This window comes from Octopus sinensis, linkage group LG28 (assembly GCF_006345805.1).
Source record: "Octopus sinensis linkage group LG28, ASM634580v1, whole genome shotgun sequence".
In the NCBI taxonomy this organism is placed as follows: Eukaryota; Metazoa; Mollusca; class Cephalopoda; order Octopoda; family Octopodidae; genus Octopus; species Octopus sinensis.
The window spans coordinates 10424932-10444628 of record NC_043024.1 but is presented as its reverse complement, the minus strand read 5'-3'; the positions used below and the strand labels follow the sequence as shown (position 1 = coordinate 10444628).

Below are 19697 nucleotides of genomic sequence, written 5' to 3'. Positions count from 1 at the left end.
CAACGGTTGTCGAATGATGGTGGGAGACAAACGCAGACACGCAAACATATACATACATACATACATACATATATATGACTGGCTTCTTTCAGTTTCCGTCTACCAAATCCACTCACAAGGCTTTGGTCGGCCCGAGGCTATAGTAGAAGACACTTGCCCAAGGTGCCACACAGTGGGACTGAACCCAGAACCATGTGGTTGGGAAGCTAGCTCTTACCCCAGCCACACCTGTATGTGTGTATATATAATATATATTATATATATATATATATATATATATATATATTATATATATGTATGTATGTATATATATATATATATATATATAACACATGCTTATATAATTTGTAGAATATGGATTTTAGCTGAGTTTTCTTAATGTTTCTTTTGGGTTGGTTTTCATACTTTTTTTTTTAAATTTAAAAATGAATATGCAGCAAAGAGAGAGACATTAGCTAATTGGTTGGTAGACTGGTTGATTGGCAGGCTGGTATTTAGCCTAAAAAGTCAGACCTGCTCAAACAAGCCTATGAAACAAAACTGTTTCCAACCACGACCATCCCGTCTTTTTTTTTTTTATGACACTTAGGACATCATTGTATAATGCGTCCATGTTTTCGTTTTCCTCTTCAGACAATACAACGTAAATCTGAAGGAGATTTGGCTGCTATTTCTAGCAAGCTGGTCGAGCCACTAGGGTGGGGCAGAAGTTCCCTCATAATTTGGTTAGTTTGTTTGGGGTTTTTTTTTTTTTTTGCTGCTGATAAAAATAAGGCATCATACTAAATAAAATGAAAAAAGAAAATTTTTTTGAAAAAAAAAACAAAAAACAAAAAAGAAAGCTTGTGGGGGGTGGGCAAGGAGGGGCATTCATTGCATTTTGACAAGGTTCGAGCAAGATTTTTTATTTTTTTTATATTTTCATAAAATAGTTCGCCTAAAGGAAATAAAGGGGGCAGCACCCATGGCCCTTCTGGTGGTGGTGGTGGTGGTAGTGGGAGTGAGGGGACAGATTTCCCTTCAGGTCAGGAACTGCTTCGACTGGAGAGGGCCATGGTGGGAAGGTGGTGGTGGTGGTGGTTGTCTTTGTGGAAATGCTGAACCCTGCAAGAGAAAAAGAGAGAAGGGAACACGGGGTTGGGGGAGAGAAAGAAGTGGGGGAGGGGGAGCGAGGAGAGCAGAAGAGAGAAAGAGAGAGCATGTCCATAGACGCACGCACTCGGCAATGTCGTGGTTCTTCAATTTTCTTCCGGCACCAAATATTTCATATCTAGTTGGCATTCACCTTAAAATGTCGGCCTCTGAAAGATTGTAAAAGAAAGAAAAAGAAAATTAGTTTGTTGTTGTTTAAGGCCCACATCAACCTTAATTGACAGGGCATTCTGTGACCACTGCTATTATTCATCATCATCATCATCATTTAGCGTCCGCTTTCCATGCTAGCATGGGTTGGACGGTTCAACTGGTGTCTGGGAAGCCAGAAGGCTGCACCAGACCCAGTCTGATCTGGCAACGTTTCTACGGCTGGATGCCCTTCCTAACGCCAACCACTCTGTGAGTGTAGTGGGTGCTTTTTACGTGCCACTGGCACAGGTGCCAGATGGGGCTGGCAAACGGCCACGGTCAAATGGTGCTTTTTACGTTCCACCGGCAAGGGGGGGCAGGTGAGGCTGGCAACAGCCACGATCGGATGGTGCTTTTTACGTGCCACCAGCACGGAGGCCAGTCGGGGTGGCACTGGCAACGGCCACGTTCGGACGGTTCTCTTACGTGCCACCGGCACTGGTATCACAGCTACAATTTCCATTGATGTTGATCGATTTTGATTTTCATTTTCATTTTCACTTGCCTCAACAGGTCTTCACAAGTAGGGTTTGTGTCACAAGAAGGAAAGGTATGCATAAGTGGACTCGCTACATCCCAGGTAGAGGCCACGGGTTATGGTCTCACTTGTCCTGCCATTATTATTATTATTATTGAGTGAGAGAGCAGTGCATGCCATATACATATACACAACGGGTTTCTTTCAGTTTCCGTCTACTAAATCCACTCACAAGGCTTTGGTCGGCCCGAGGCTATAGTGGAAAGACACTTGGCCAAGGTGCCACATAGTGAGACTGAACCCAGAACCATGTGGTTGGTAAGCAAGCTACTTACCACACAGCCACTCCTGCACCTAGTGACATTTCATCCATCTTTATGGCTGTTCATCCTCTTGGCAGTGATAAAATAAGTTATTATTATTATTATTATTGAGTGAGAGAGCAGTGTATACCATCAAAGTGACACTGGGGTAAAATATACGAAGCCCAGTATACCCATCATGACTACTCTTCTGATAAAGGTACACCAGGCACATGCATCACAACCATATGTGCACGACATGGTGATCTCATATCAAGATAAACAGCGCATGACCTTGCAGGTGGGGCCCAGTTAGAATTTTTTCAGTTTGAGTAACCCATCCCGCTCAAAAGGTCCCTGAATAAGGATTGTATAAAGATGTTGAATGAACCACCCATGTTTCCAAAGGTTAATTATCCAAACCCCAAAGAATATATATATATAATGAATTCATAAAATATTTTTAAATGCCCTAATCAAGAAAAAAAAACAAAAAACAACCCTAACTTTCAAGGAAAGCAAAAATTAAACACACGCAATACTTACGAAATGGTCTTCTTCTCAACTACTTTAGGTTCCGGCCGGGCTCTGTTCAAGACTTTGAGAAAATCAGAGGTTTTGGCTCGCATTCTTGAGTGAATATATGCCTGTTTGGAGATGGAGGAATATGGAAAGAAAATGGATACGTGAACAGGGAGAAGGAAGAATAATACAAAACACACACACACATCTTTATATATATAAAACTAAAGTTGTGTGAGAGTCTGTCTCCTCCGATTTAGATTCCTAACTACTCCCACATTTTGCGGTGCAGTTTAACCAAAACCGGGTATCTTATAGTCGTGATTCATATCGAGCCCTTCTGGGTATTAGCGCGCGTCTACAATGAGTCTACGATTTAAAAAAAAAATTTACCATCATTTTTTCGTTTTTTAATGCATTTTTTGCTCGGTTTATATAAGAGAAGTAACTCTCTAAAAATGCTTATATAGTTATTTCCCTTACAAACCCGAGCAACGCCAGGCGATACTGCTAGTTATACATAACAGAGGTTCAATTTATCCTATGTTGATTGCGTCCATTACTGTCACATATTGCAATGAATTATATCTTATTTCTTTATTGCCCACAAGGGGCTAAACATAGAGGGGACAAACTAGGACAGACAAAGGGATTAAGTCGATTACATCAACCCCAGTGCATGACTGGTATTTATTTTATCGACCCCGAAAGGATGAAAGGCAAAGCCAACCTTGGCGGAATTTGAACTCAGAACCTAAAGACAGATGAAATATATATTTCTTTACTACCCACAAGGGGCTAAACACAGAGAGGACAAACAAGGACAGACATATGGATTAAGTCGATTATATCGACCCCAGTGCGTAACTGGTACTTATTTAATTGACCTCGGAAGGATGAAAGGCAAAGTCGACCTTGGCGGAATTTGAACTCAGAACGTGAAGACAGACGAAATACCTATTTCTTTACTACCCACAAGGGGCTAAACACAGAGGGGCTAAACTAGGACAGACAAATGGATTAAGTCGATTACATCGACCCCAGTGTGTAACTGGTACTTAATTTATTGTCCCCAAAAGGATGAGAGGCAAAGTCGACCTCGGCAGAATTTGAACTCAGAATGTAACGGCAGACGAAATACCTATTTCTTTACTGCCCACAAGGGGCTAAACACAGAAGGGACAAACAAGAAGAAACAAATGGATTAAGTCGATTACATCGACCCCAGTGTGTAACTGGTACTTAATTTATTGTCCCCAAAAGGATGAGAGGCAAAGTCGACCTCGGCAGAATTTGAACTCAGAATGTAACGGCAGACGAAATACCTATTTCTTTACTGCCCACAAGGGGCTAAACACAGAAGGGACAAACAAGAAGAAACAAATGGATTAAGTCGATTACATCGACCCCAGTGTGTAACTGGTACTTAATTTATTGTCCCCAAAAGGATGAGAGGCAAAGTCGACCTCGGCAGAATTTGAACTCAGAATGTAACGGCAGACGAAATACCTATTTCTTTACTGCCCACAAGGGGCTAAACACAGAAGGGACAAACAAGAAGAAACAAATGGATTAAGTCGATTACATCGACCCCAGTGTGTAACTGGTACTTAATTTATTGTCCCCGAAAGGATGAAAGGCAAAGCCAACCTCGGCGGAATTTGAACTCAGAATGTAAAGACAGATGAAATATCGCTAAGCATTTCGCCCGGCATGCTAACGTTTCTGCCAGCTCACTACCTTAATGTACTACAATGAATTACATCTACCAGCATTATGATGGCAGTCTGAGCCCCCAGAAACAGCTGTTGGTATTAAAGTTATATTTAATATATCTAATTTGTTTATCTGCATAATCACCTCCATTCTACACCATCATTTTCACATCATCTATGGATATATTTTTATTAATAACAGGCAGAAGTTACAGTGACTCAAGAGCCAACAGTTTCATGCACTGGCACTCATCCAAGTGGTTTGAAATCAAGAGGATTTCATTTATATCCCAGCCATAATGGTGGCTGTGTGGTAAAAAGGCACAGACATGGCTGTGCGGTAAGAAGCTTGCTTCCTAACCACATGGTTCTGGGTTCAATCCCACAATGTGGGACCTTGGGCAAGTGTCTTCTACTCTACAGCCTTGGGTCAACCAACGCCTTGTCAGTGGATCTGGTAGACAGAAACTGAAAGAAGCCCATAATATATGTGTATGTAAGTGTGTGTGTCCCCCTCACCATAGTTTCACAACCAGTATTGGTTTGTTTATGTCTACGTAACTTAGTGGTTTAGCAAAAGAGACTGATAGAATAAGGACCAGGCTTAAAAGGAAAATAAGTACTGGTGTTGATTCATTCAACTAAAAATAAGGGCCAATGCACGAAACTCTCATCCCTCAAGTCACTCTGTAACTTCACCCAATCTATATATATAAAGCTGAAGTTGTCTGTGTATGGCAGGTTTGGTAGCCTTCAACTAACACTATCTCCTCCGTGACCCTGTGGCACAAGTTGACCAAAATTGAGAGTATGATAGAAGAAGGCTTGCTCTTTCTTCCGTAGAAGATAAAATTCAAATCGGACCATGTTAACACCAAAAATTATTTACATCAAAAAGGTGCTTTTTTTCTATGAAAATCCCTATTTTTTACGATTTTTTTACTGCTGTGTTGCCATTTTTCAGTGTATTTCAACCAGAAAAATGTTCACTTAAAGAGAATAACAAGCTACATAATGCAAAATTATTATTTTTCAAAAATTCCAATTCTAAAGGGTCGAAATAAACCCGAGCAACAGCGGGCGATCCTGCTAGTATGTAATATATATATATATATATATATCTGTATGTATGTATATATATATATACTCATGTATGTATGTATATATATATATACTCATGTATGTATGTATATATATATATATACTCATGTCTTGAATTCTATTTTCGTTTTTGCATCACCCCAAACCTAGATACCAACATCTAACTAGAAGTATCCAATAGAACCAATTCTATCCCAGAATTCATTGCTCTCACTATCTCTCCCTAACTTCCTTTACACATTAATCATCCAGAGAGAGAGAGAGAGAGAGAGAGAGAGAGGGAGAGAGAGAAAGAGATGGCATCGCTCACCTTGGAACATTTAATATGGTAGTGCAGGTAATCTCTCAATGTGTGGATCAAGTTAATAGTATTACCTCGGCTGCTGTCGTTTGTGTGACGTGGGAAAAGAACTGAAGGAAAGAAAAAAAAATAATAATAAACACCAACAACAACAATACAATCATCATCATCATCATATTGTCTTCTATATCATGTATTAACGAAGGAGTATCAAAGGTTATAAATCTCCAATGGATCGCTCGTTAGATTATCAACATGGGAGTATCGTGTAACATAGGCAGAACAAATATCACAAGGTATTTTATATCTGGTGCACCAATTTATTAACACATTAAGCATACATAAACAATGCACTCGTTATCCATAAAAATCCGTTTCCTATGCTGGCATGGGTTAGATGGTTTTACCAGAGCTGGCAACCTTGAGAGCTGCACCATGTTCTAATTTGTGTGGTAAGTAGCTTGCTAACCAACCACATGGTTCTGGGTTCAGTCCCACTGCGTGGCATCTTGGGCAAGTGTCTTCTGCTATAGCCCCGGGCTGACCAATGCCTTGTGAGTGGATTTGGTGGACAGAACTGAAAGAAGCCTGCGTATATATGTATATATATGTATGTGTGTTGTGTTTTTGTGTCTGTGTTTGTCCCCCTAGCATTGCTTGACAACCGATGCGGTGTGTTTACGTCCCCGTCACCTAGCGGTTCGGCAAAAGAGACCAATAGAATAAATACTGGGCTTACAAAGAATAAGTCCCGGGGTCGATTTGCTCACTAAAGGCGGTGTGCTCCAGCATGGCCGCAGTCAAAGACTGAAACAAGTAAAAAGTAAAAGAGTATATCTGTATATATATATATATATATATATATATATAATATATATATATATATATATATATAATATATATACACACACACACACACACACACACACACATACACACACACACACACACACACACACACACACACACACACACACTAAACATGTAGACAACATTTATGAATGTGGTGACTTTCAGCCTAAACTAACAGAATGTTTGGTATTCTGGTTTGGTCTCTCCACACGTGGGCCAAAATGGGCATCAAATTAAATGGAAATTCTGCCTTTTTTATGTCACCAGCATGAGTATGTCTCTGGAGTACTCAGCCACTTGTACGTTAATTCCATGAGCAGGCTGTTCTGTTGATCGGTTCAACTGGAACCCTCGTCATCGTCACTGAATGGATGCTAGTGTGTGGATTGGAGCAATATGAAATGAAAAGTCTTGCTCAAGACCACAATCCACTGCCAAGTAGAGGAACGTGGCTTAGTGGTTAGGGTGTCGGACACACGATCGTAAAATTGTGGTTTCAATTCTTGGACCAGACAATGCATTATGTTCTTGACCAAAACACTTCATTTCATGTGGCTCCAGTCCACTCAGCTGACAAAAATGAGTAATCCTGCGATGGATTGGGGTCCCATCCAGGTGGGGAATATACACATCATCATCGTTTAACGTCCGCTTTCCATGCTAGCATGGGTTAGACAGTTTGACTGAGGGCTGGCGAACCAGATGGCTGCATCAGGCTCCAATCTTGATATGGCAGAGTTTGACTGAGGGCTGGCGAACTAGGTGGCTGCACTAGGCTCCAGCCTTGATCTGGCAGAGTTTCTACAGCTGGATGCCCTTCCTGATGCCAACCACTCCGAGAGTGTAGTGGGTGCTTTTTACGTGCCACCGGCATGGGGGCCAGTCAGGCGGTACTGGCAACAACCTCGCTAACTGGGAAATCGGCCCTTATGATTCGCTATGACTCGAGAGGGAAGAAGGTAACTTACTGCCCAGTCCAGGAATCGAAACCATGATCGTATAATCATGAGTCCAATGTCCTAACCACTGGGTCACATGCCATCACAGAACATTGGATGCAGGTAGGGAAGTTTCTGAGAGGTGAAGAAGTCATACAAAGGAATATATTAGCTTACCAAATGTTATATAGCCAATATTGTCTCCGACTGAAGCGTCCGTGTTCTGCAGCTCCTGTGGGGGGTTTTTGTGACTGAACAACACTTGAGGGGCCTGTTGGTATTTGCGGCGGCCTTCTTTGAACTCCTGTCGAGCAAATAATGAAAAACTTGAGTTGATTTTTTTTTAACCCTTTAGCATTTAAACCGGTCATATCCAGCCAAAATTTTCTGTTTTATCATCAAACTGGCCAGAGCTGACCCCTCACGGCAACCCTACAATATCATTCTAAAAATTAAGTTATCCCTTCAAAATCTTATGGCTACAACATAATGCATAAATAAATGAGTAATCCTGCAACGGATTGGGGTCCCATCCAGGCAGGGAATATACATCATCATCACCATCATCATCATCATCACCATCGTTTAACGTCCGCTTTCCATGCTAGCTATGGACACACACTTTGTGTTTACATAGTATTAGCAAGGGAGGTCATTGCTCACATCTTTAGCCTTTGTGGTACTCACAGACCTAGGTTTCTGGGTTCATTCCTGTCCTTGGTGCGAGATAATCACAGGCTGGTGATGAGGGTTTTCTCAGGGTGCTTATGCTATATACTTTTTAAGCAACACACAGTCGCTCATCTCATAAAGAGAAAAACAGTTAGTTTTAAATCTCTGAGTGAGACACTGAATAATAAAGTTTATTTGCCAACAGAATGTGATAGTCCTATATATATATATATCATCATCATCATTTAACGTCCGCTTTCCATGCTAGCATGGGTTGGATGATTTGAATGAGGGCTGGCGAACCAGATGGCTGCACCAGGCTCCAATCTGATCTGGCAGAGTTTCTACAGCTGGATGCCCTTCCTAACACCAACCACTCCGAGAGTGTAGTATGTGCTTTTACATGCCACCAGCACGAGGGCCAGTTTGGTGGTACTGGCAACGGCCATGCCCAAAATGATGCATTTTATGTGCCGCCTGCACAGGAGCTAGCCCAGCGACACTGGCGACGACCTTACTTGAATGTTTCACGTGCCACCAGCACAAGTGCTAGTAAGGCGACGCGGTAACGATCACGCTGGAATGGTGTGCTAAACGTGCCATCGGCACGAAGGCCAGCTTGTTGCTCTGGCAACGATCTTACTATTTTAAAATTTGAAGGCATTGGGTTGATCAGTTACATTAATTCCAGTTAATGACTGGTACTTTGCAGACCTTGGGAAGATGAAAGGTAAAGTTGATCTGGGTGAAATTTGATCTCTGAATGTCAAGAAAAAACTGGAGCAAATATTGCAGGGATTTGGTTTGGTGCTTCTATCACTTTGTCTCTTCACTACCAGTTTCTGACAAATCCAAAGTTGGAATTTTTGTCCGTGTGTGTGTGTGTGGTGTGTGTGTGTGTGTGTGTGTGTGAGTGAGTGTGAGTGTGAATGAGTGTGAGTGTGTGTGAGTGAGTGAGTGAGTGAGTGAGTGTGTGTGTGAGTGAGTGAGTGTGAGTGAATGTGTGAGTGAGTGAGAGTGTGTGTGGGTGAGTGTGTGTGTGAATGAGTGTGATTGTGTGTGAGTGAGTGAGTGAGTGTGTGAGTGTGTGTGAGCGTGAGTGAATGTGTGAGTGTGTGTGTGTGTGTGTGTGAGTATGTCAGTGAGTGAGTGTGTGTGGGAGTGAGTGAGCGAGTGTGTGAGTGAGTGAGAGTGTGTGTGTGTGTGTGTGTGTTTTTGAATGAGTGTGATTGTGTGGTGAGTGAGTGAGTGAGTGAGTGAGTGAGCGTATGAGTATGTGAGTGAGTGAGTGTGTGAGTGGTGGTGCTGTCGCTGCCCTCCTTACCTGCATAAACACTTTGCCAATGATGATGTCAGAATCATCCTTAAAGACTGTGCTGAAGATTACTGTCACTCGATCCTTCTGTGCATCTATGTACCTGGAAAGAAATAAAAACAGCAAAAAACATTTGAAAATAATCTCTGATAACAACAACAACAACAACAGTAACAAAATGTGAGAAGTCAAAATGGAAACCTTTAAGTGGTTTATCAATCTGCAAGAAATAGCAGCCAAATCCACCACCCCACCCCTACCTCAAATCACAGCTGACTGCATATGCGTAATGCAGTCACAGGTATCATCATCATCATCATCATCATCATTTTTCCTTGCTTTCGTGGGTCGGATGGAATTCGTTGAGGTGCTCCAAGCAATCTTCAGGCTCTGTTTATGCATTCGACGTTGGACAGTGAGAAATAGATTGGAGCCTGGTGCAGCCATCTGGTTCGCCAGTCCTCAGTCAAATCATCAAACCCATGCTAGCATGGAAAACGGACGTTAAGCGAAGATGATGATGATGCTGTTTCACCTTGTCCTTAATAGGGATCAAGCGCTAAAATGGATTGACCAGGTTTGAGTGCACATCATCTGTTAGATTTGTGGGCTGACCAACCCTTTATCATCATAATCATCGTTTAACGTCCGTTCTCCATGCTAGCATGGGTTGGACGGTTCGACCGGGGATCTGGGAAGCCAGAAGGCTGCACCAGGCTCCAGTCTGATCTGGCAGTGTTTCTACAGCTGGATGCCCTTCCTAACGCCAACCACTCCGTGAGTCTAGTGGGTGCTTTTTAAGTGCCACCGGCACAGGTGCCAGGAGAGGCTGGCATCGGCCACGGTCGGATTGGTGCATTTTACGTGCCACCTGTACGGAAGCCAGTCGAGGCGGCGCTGGCTTCGGCCACGATTCGGATGGTGCTGAAAATAAAAAAGAGGATATCGAAGAGGCAGGAACTTACATGGTTTCTTCATCTCGGTAATGAATGACGGCTCTTTTATGTCCAGACTCGCCCCTCTCTTGAAACTGAAAGTACTTCTCAAAAACTGATGCAAAGCAATTCCTCTTGAGGAGGGCAGCTGCCTTGATGACTTCTTCATAGTCAGAGGGAATGTTCTCCAGGTCATAGAGTAATGATATATTATAGCCTAAATAGAAATAAAAACAAGAGAAAAAAATCAATATAGTGAAGACAAAATGCATCAACAACAATTCTTTCTACTCTAAGCCTAGAAATCTTTTGGAGAAAAGGGTCTAGTCAATTACCTATTTCTTTACTACCCACAAGGGGCTAAATACAGAGAGGACAAACAAGGACAGACAAAGGGATTAAGTTGATTATATCGACCCCGAAAGGATAAAAGGTAAAGTCGACCTCGGTGGAATTTGAACTCAGAACGTAGCGGCAGACGAAATACCTATTTCTTTACTACCCACAGGGACTAAACACAGAGGGGACAAACAAGGACAGACAAACGGATTAAGTCGATTATATCGACCCCGAAAGGATAAAAGGCAAAGTCGACCTCGGTGGAATTTGAACTCAGAACGTAGCGGCAGACGAAATACCTATTTCTTTACTACCCACAGGGACTAAACACAGAGGGGACAAACAAGGACAGACAAACGGATTAAGTCGATTATATCGACCCCGAAAGGATAAAAGGCAAGTCGACCTCGGTGGAATTTGAACTCAGACGTAGCGGCAGACGAAATACCTATTTCTTTACTACCCAGGGACTAACACAGAGGGAACAAACAAGACAGACAAACGAATTAAGTCGATTATATCGACCCCGAAAGGATAAAAGGCAAAGTCGACCTCGGTGGAATTTGAACTCAGAACGTAGCGGCAGACGAAATACCTATTTCTTTACTACCCACAGGGGCTAAATACAGAGAGGACAAACAAGGACAGACAGACGGATTAAGTCAATTATATCGACCCCGAAAGGATAAAAGGCAAAGTCGACCTCGGTGGAATTTGAACTCAGAACGTAGCGGCAGACGAAATACCTATTTCTTTACTACCCACAGGGGCTAAATACAGAGAGGACAAACAAGGACAGACAGACGGATTAAGTCGATTATATCGACCCCGAAAGGATAAAAGGCAAAGTCGACCTCGGTGGAATTTGAACTCAGAACGTAGCGGCAGACGAAATACCTATTTCTTTACTACCCACAGGGGCTAAATACAGAGAGGACAAACAAGGACAGACAAACGGATTAAGTGATTTATATCGACCCCGAAAGATAAAGGCAAAGTCGACCTCGGTGAAATTTGAACTCAGAACGTAGCGGCAGACGAAATACCTATTCTTTACTACCCACAGGGACTAACACAGGGGGGACAAACAGGACAGACAACGGATTAAGTCGATTATATCGACCCCGAAAGGATAAAAGGCAAAGTCGACCTCGGTGGAATTTGAACTCAGAACGTAGCGGCAGACGAAATACCTATTTCTTTACTACCCCAGGGACTAAACACAGAGGGAACAAACAAGGAAAGACAAACGGATTAAGTCGATTATATCGACCCCGAAAGATAAAAGGCAAAGTCGACCTCGTGGAATTTTGAACTCAGAACGTAGCGGCAGACGAAATACCTATTTCTTTACTACCCACAGGGGCTAAATACAGAGAGGACAAACAAGGACAGACAGACGGATTAAGTCGATTATATCGACCCCGAAAGGATAAAAGGCAAAGTCGACCTCGGTGGAATTTGAACTCAGAACGTAGCGGCAGACGAAATACCTATTTCTTTACTACCCACAGGGACTAAACACAGAGGGGACAAACAAGGACAGACAAACGGATTAAGTCGATTATATCGACCCCGAAAGGATAAAAGGCAAAGTCGACCTCGGTGGAATTTGAACTCAGAACGTAGCGGCAGACGAAATACCTATTTCTTTACTACCCACAGGGACTAAACACAGAGGGGACAAACAAGGACAGACAAACGGATTAAGTCGATTATATCGACCCCGAAAGGATAAAAGGCAAAGTCGACCTCGGTGGAATTTGAACTCAGACGTAGCGGCAGACGAAATACTTTTCTTTACTACCACATAGACTAAAACACAGGGGACAAACAAGGACAGACAAACGATTAAGTCGATTATATCGACCCCGAAAGGATAAAAGGCAAAGTCGACCTCGGTGGAATTTGAACTCAGAACGTAACAGCAGTTGAAATACCTATTTCTTTACTACCCACAAGGGGCTAAACACAGAGGGGACAAACAAGGACAGACATAGGTATTAAGTCGATTACATTGACCCCAGTGACTAACTAGTACTTATTTAATCGACCCTGAAAGGATGAAAGGTAAAGTCGAACTCGGCGGAATTTGAACTCAGAACGTAGTGGCAGACGAAATACCTATTTCTTTACTACCCACAAGGGGCTAAACACAGAAGGGACAAACAAGGACAGAAAAACAAGATTAGGTCGATTATATCGACCCCAGTGCATAACTGGTACTTAATTTATCGACCCCGAAAGGATGAAAGGCAAAATCTTTAGGGTACTGACCTTCTTCTGGATCTGTTAAATAATCTCCATATTCTCGCCGGATAAGCTGTAAAAAATATAATAATAATAATAACAATAACAATAATAAAGCGATTGTGGTCTACATATCTCATAAACCAATGCATACGCTTGTACTTTGAGTAGGCCTTTATGTTATAACTGGTTTATATTAAAGAATATTGTGAGTTGGAATCAGGGTCGATAAAGTTTTACCAGCTCTGATTCCAGCCACCCCTTAATTGTTTCTGACTCCGACTCCGCAGCCCTGGTAGTATGGCCAGTGTAGGGGGCTTTGCAAGGTAACCAGACAAGGGGGAAGCTCTGGACATAAACCCTCGCTGCCTGAGAATGCCTGTTAACTGTAACATCTAAAGGAGTAAACTCCGATAATGAAATTAAGTTGGATATGAACTCGGGGGTCTTTTTTGTATATATATATATATATATATATATATATTATATATATATATATATACAAGGCTTACAAAAACTGATGGACCACTGTGTGAATCTGAGAGGGGACATGCCAATTCACAGACAAAATATGTATTTAAAACTGGATGGATGTTGTTTACACAGCGATAATGCTCTTCTCAGTACATGAGCTGTTCCAGTTAATATGATTTTTTGCACTTCCTGTAGGGATGGTAAGCCTGGAATCATTTTCAAATAGGTTTCAGTACCTTTTTTTATCATTCCTAGAGATCCTACAATCACCTTGAGATGCCACATTTTTTTCAATTTCTATTAGCAGGTCTTTATATTTACTAATATACATATACTCTCTCCATCCCAAAGTCAGCCTGAAAGTACAATGAACAAGTTGTGTCTGAGGCAATTAACCCTAAGCCATGAGGGAATAGGGGAGGTTGACAGGGTGTGCCTAAAGTTGGGTAATTTAGCACTGGACAGCATCACTGAGGTAGAATTTGCGTGCAAAGAGCTAGGAAGACACTGCAAGGTTCCAAAGACTCGACCAATCTGCTACCCTGAAATGGGGCTATATTTATGAACCACCTGAAGGACGAAGGCACAGCTGGGATTTGAACTCAGAATCCAGAAAGCAGGAATTAATCATCATCATCATCATTACCAGCACATAAAATGCACCATCCGATCGTGGCCGTTGCCAGCCTCGCCTGGCCCCCATGCCGGTGGCACGTAAAAAGCACCATCCGACCGTGGCCATTTGCCAGCCTCGCCTGGCCCCTGTGCCGGTGGCACGTAAAAAGCACCATCCAATCATGGCCGTTGCCAGCTTCACCTGGCCTCCGTGCCAGTGGCACATAAAAAGCACCATCCGATCGTGGTCGTTTACCAGCCTCCCCTGGCCCCTGTGCCAGTAGCACGTAAAAAGTACCCACTACACTCACGGAGTGGTTGGCGTTAGGAAGGGCATCCAGCGGTAGAAACATTGCCAGATCAGACTGGAGCCTGGTGCAGCCTTCTGGCTTCCCAGACCCCAGTTGAACCGTCCAAGCCATGCTAGCATGGAGAACGGACGTTAAACGATGATGATTTAACATGCTGGCATGGGTTGGATGGCTTGACTGAAGCTTGTAAGTCAGAAAACTTCCAGGTATTATAAAGTACTCTCTCTGATGCCCTAATGACTCAGTCAACCAATTTGCCACCCTCCACTGCCACCATCTTATTTAATAAACTACGTGGTTATTCAACAAATTATTGAAATTCCAAGAAAGACTAAAAAAAAAAACCTCAACTTACCGCATCAGCACCATGTTCTTGAAGCTCTTTGTAGAATTTAAGAGCAATACTGACCTGTAAAAAAAATAAGACAAATCAGTTATATATATTTCTTTACTACCCACAAGGGGCTAAACACAGAGGGGACAGACAAGGACAGACAAAGGTATTAAGTTGATTACATCGACCCTCAGTGCGTAACTGGTACTTTATTTATCAACCCCCGAAAGGATGAAAGGCAAAGTTGACCTCGGTGGAATTTGAACTCAGGACACAACGGCTGACGAAATACCGCTAAGCATTTCACCCAGCATGCTAACGTTTCTGCCAGCTCGCCGCCTTATTAATCTTTTGTACTCTAGGCACAAGGCCCGAAATTTTGGGGGAGGGGGCCAGTCGGTTAGATCGCCCCCTGTACACAACTGGTACTTAATTTATCAACCCTGAAGGGATGAAAGGCAAAGTTGACCTCGGCGGAATTTGAACTCAGGACGCAATGGCTGACGAAATACCGCTAAGCATTTCACCCAGCAGGCTAACGTTTCTGCCAGCTCGCCACCTTCACCCAGCAGAATGGACTGAGTGTTTTTTATGTGGCACCAGTACAAGTGAGGCCAGTTTTAGCATGGTTTTTACAGCTGGATGCCCTTCCAAATGCCAACCACTTTACAGTGTAGACTGGATGCTTTTTAGTTGGCATCAACACTGTCATATACATACAATTATACACACATACACAGAGATATACAGGCAGTCAGTAAAGACAGAAGTTAGAAATGAAAGATACAAAGAGACACACATCTATATATACACACAACAGCATATATATTTTACAGTTCTATATTTAAGAGATGAGGAATTATGTACATTATTTACAATATTTACATTTGACGAATATTTGTCCTCATCTTGTTTGTTGTTAACACAACATTTCGGCTGATATACCCTCCAGCCTTCATCAGGTGTCTTGGGGAAATTTTGAATCTGGAGTTTCATTCCTAAGGTATTTTTCGATGTTCTTCTTATTATTATTCAGGTCACTGTCTGGAATCGAACTCAGAATCTTGGGGTTGGTAGCCCGCATAGGCTACTAACCCCAAGATTCCGAGTTCAATTCCTAGCAGTGATCTGAACAATTATAATAATAATAATAATAATAATAATAATAAGATGAGGACAAATATCCGTCAAATGTAAATAATGTACATATATACATATATATATCATCATCATCGTTGTTGTTGTTGTTGTTTAACGTCTGCCTTCCATGCTGTCATGAGTTGGACAGTATGACTGAGGTCTGGCAAGCCAGGAGGCTGCACCAGGCTCCAATCCAAGGTTTCTACAGCTGGATGCCCTTCCTAACGCCAACCACTCCGTGAGTTTAGTGAGTGGTTTTTACGTGCCACTGGCATGGGGGCCAGTGAAGATACACACACACACACAAATATATGGCACGTAAAAATCACCCACTACACTCACGGAGTGGTTGGCGTTAGGAAGATCATCCAGCTGTAGAAACAACTGCCAGGTCCATCTGGAGCCTGGTGCAGCCTTCTCGCTTCCCAGACCCCAGTTGAACCGTCCAACCCATGCTAGCATGGAAAACGGACGTTAAACGATGATGATGATGATGATAACACACACAGACTCATACACACATACACACGTTACACTATGACTAAATTGCTGCTTACTCTGATTTTAGTTTTCTGTTGGTCTGGGTTTGATATATGATAGAGGACCCCATCAAAATCTGAAATAAAAACAGAAGAAAAAGTCAGTTAATTAAACACTTCCTGTTGGAGAGAGAGAGAGAGAGAGAAAGAACAATTATGTAGAGGCATGGATTTGTGGTTAAGAGTTCAATCCTTCTGCATATTAAAAACAAAATAATAATAATGAACTTATTGCATGCAGGGCTCAAGTGCACTACAACTCATCAGAAGAAGCTGTCAAGCGGTGGCAGGGGACAAACACAAAGATGAACACATAAATATATATATATACATGACAGGCTTATTTCAGTCTCTGTCAATCAAATCCACTCCCAAAGCTTTGGTTGGCACAGGGCTATAGTAAAACTCACTTGTGCAAGGTGTCACCATAGTAGGACTGAACCCACAACCATGTGGTTGGGAAGCAAGCTTCTTAACCCCACAACCATGCTTGCCAACTAGTGTTGGTGTGTTTATGTCCCCCACCACTTAGTGGTTCATCAAAACAGACCAACACAAAAAGTACCAGGATTAAAAAAACAAAAAAATTAAAGAAATATGAAGGTAAATTCGTTCAACTAAAAATTCTTCAAGGCTGCAATCCAATGAGTGAAACAGATAAAAGATAAAACACACAGATATGTTCGTATGTAGTTGTGTTGTGCAAAAAATCAAAATATGCAGGAGTGGCTGTGTGGTAAGTAGCTTGCTAGACAATCACATGGTTCCGGGTTCAGTCCCACTGCGTGGCATCTTGGGCAAGTGTCTTCTACTATAGCCTCGGGCTGACCAATGCCTTGTGAGTGGATTTGGTAGACGGAAACTGAAAGAAGCCCGTCGTATATATGTATATATATATAAGTGTGTGTGTGTGTGTGTTTGTGTGTCTGTGTTTGTCCCCCTAGCATTGCTTGACAACCGATGCTGGTGTGTTTACGTCCCCGTCACTTAGCGGTTCTGCAAAAGAGAGCGATAGAATAAGTATTGGGCTTACAAAAGAATAAATCCCAGGGTCGATTTGCTCGACTAAAGGCGGTGCTCCAGTATGGCCGCAGTCAAATGACTGAAGCAAGTAAAAGAGTAAAAGAGTAAAGAGTAATGCCACGGAAACCATTTAGGGTAGATTGCAGAGAGAACCAAACCAACCAGTTTCACCGACGTTCCACTTGATCAGGACCTGCTTACCTCCCCTTGCCAATATGCTGAATGGAAGCAGAACGAATCCTGCCTTGAGAACAAACACGGAACCCAAAGCCAATATGCAAATGAATGTATGAAGGCACGTGGCTTAGTTGGTCAGGGCATTCGGCTCACAATTCTAAGATCATGAGTTCAATTCCCAGCGATGAGTTTTGTCCTTGAGCAAGACACTTTATTTCACGTTGCTCCAGTCCACTCAGTTGGCGAAAATGAATAGTATCTGTAATTCGAAGGGCCAGCCTAGTCATATTCTGCGTCACACTGAATCCCCCTGAGAACTACATTAAGAGTAGATGTGTCTGTGGAGTACTCAGCCGCTTCCATGTTGATTTCACAAGCAAGCTGTTCTGTTGATCGGATCTACTGGAACCCTTGTCATCATAACTGATGGAGTGCTATGCCTGCCTGCCTATCTATCTATCAATCCACCCATCTATCTATCGATTCCACATTCACAAATATTATGTTGGGTTTCCTTGACAACCAGGTAAAGGTGAGCTTTTATTGGCTGTAAGCAAATGAGTTCACAAGTGGGGCTCAGAACTCTCGTAGCAAAAAAAATTTTGCGTCCTGCATAAAGGTATGTAATGAAATGTTTCTTTATTACCCACAAGGGGCTAAACACAGAGAGGGCAAACAAGGACAGACAAACGGATTAAGTCGATTACATCTACCTCAGTGAGTAACTGGTACTTAATTTATCGACCCCGAAAGGATGAAAGGCAAAGTCGACCTCGGCGGAATTTGAACTCAGAACGTAACAGCAGACGAAATACGGCTACGCATAAAGGTATGTAATGAAATAACCCAAGGTATTTTATTTGATCCTTTAATAGGTCTGTGATGCTGACATCCTGAATCAAAATGTCCAACACGGCACAAGACAAGAAATTTAGAGAAGGGAGAGAGGGAAGTTTGCCAATTAAATCAACCCCAGGACGAGACTGGATATTTTATTTCTCTCTCCCCACCAAAAGGATGGGGAGAGACAGAAATAAAAATCGGATCTTGGTGAGATTTGAACTCACAATGTAAGGGGTCAGAGAAAGTTGAAAATATTGAGAATCGTAAGTGTGGGTAGATCATCATCAAAATCATCATCATCCTCTGTCTGTTTTCCCTGCTTGCATGGGTTGGACGGTTTGTTAGGGGCTGGTAAACCCAGGGGCCACACCAAGCTCCATTATCTGTTCTGGCATGGTCATCTGTTCTCTGACTGGATGACCTTCCTAATGCCAACCACTCCATAAAGTGTACTGGGTGGAGGCGCAATGGCCCAGTGGTTAGGGCAGCGGATTCGTGGTCATAGGATCGCGGTTTCGATTCCCAGACCGGGCTTTGTGAGTGTTTATTGAGCGAAAACACCTAAAAGCTCCACGAGGCTCCGGCAGGGGATGGTGGTGATCCCTGCTGTACTCTTTCACCACAACTTTCTCTCACTCTTACTTCCTGTTTCTGTTGTACCTGTATTTCAAGGGGCCGGCCTTGTCACTCTCTGTATCACGCTGAATATCCCCGAGAACTACGTTAAGGGTACACGTGTCTGTGGAGTGCTCCGCTACTTACACGGTAATTTCACGAGCAGGCTGTTCCGTTGATTCGGATCAACCGGAACCCTCATTGTCGTAACCGACAGAGTGCTTCCATCCATCCAAAGTGTACTGGGTGCTTTTTATGTGGCACCAGCACCAGTGCTTTTAATGTGGCACCATTTCACGTGCACTTCTCATGTGGCAACAGTAAATCAGTCAATGAGGGGCTCTCCTCGATTTATTTTTGTGAGGAAGACAAGTGCTTGGAGAGCTGTGGAATGTGGTTCGTAATTAGAATATTGAGGATAGCATGGACAATGTATCTGACGAAGAAGTGAAGACCCAGGTTGCAGTAAATAGGAAACTGCTTCTGCGACGATTTCATCTCAATTGAAGGAGAGGGGCTTTCTCCGTCCGGGTTGCGGATCCGTGGAATAAGCTGCCGGACG

At 42.7% G+C, this 19697-nt stretch overlaps 1 protein-coding gene across 1 annotated transcript in view; it reads right to left on the bottom strand.

The window, feature by feature from the left end:
• Positions 1-415: 415 nt before the first annotated feature.
• Positions 416-19697, bottom strand: part of LOC115225774 (actin-related protein 2/3 complex subunit 2) — a 61782-nt gene continuing 42500 nt past the window's right edge. Inside the window, exons 4-12 of the mRNA XM_036514576.1 lie at positions 16496-16554; positions 14820-14873; positions 13092-13137; positions 10506-10692; positions 9550-9643; positions 7731-7857; positions 5773-5873; positions 2671-2771; positions 416-1301 (exon numbers count right to left, since the gene is read on the bottom strand). Coding sequence (XP_036370469.1) covers positions 1271-1301; positions 2671-2771; positions 5773-5873; positions 7731-7857; positions 9550-9643; positions 10506-10692; positions 13092-13137; positions 14820-14873; positions 16496-16554 — 800 coding nt within the window. The 3' untranslated portion in view covers positions 416-1270. The remainder of the gene's footprint in view (positions 1302-2670; positions 2772-5772; positions 5874-7730; positions 7858-9549; positions 9644-10505; positions 10693-13091; positions 13138-14819; positions 14874-16495; positions 16555-19697) is intronic.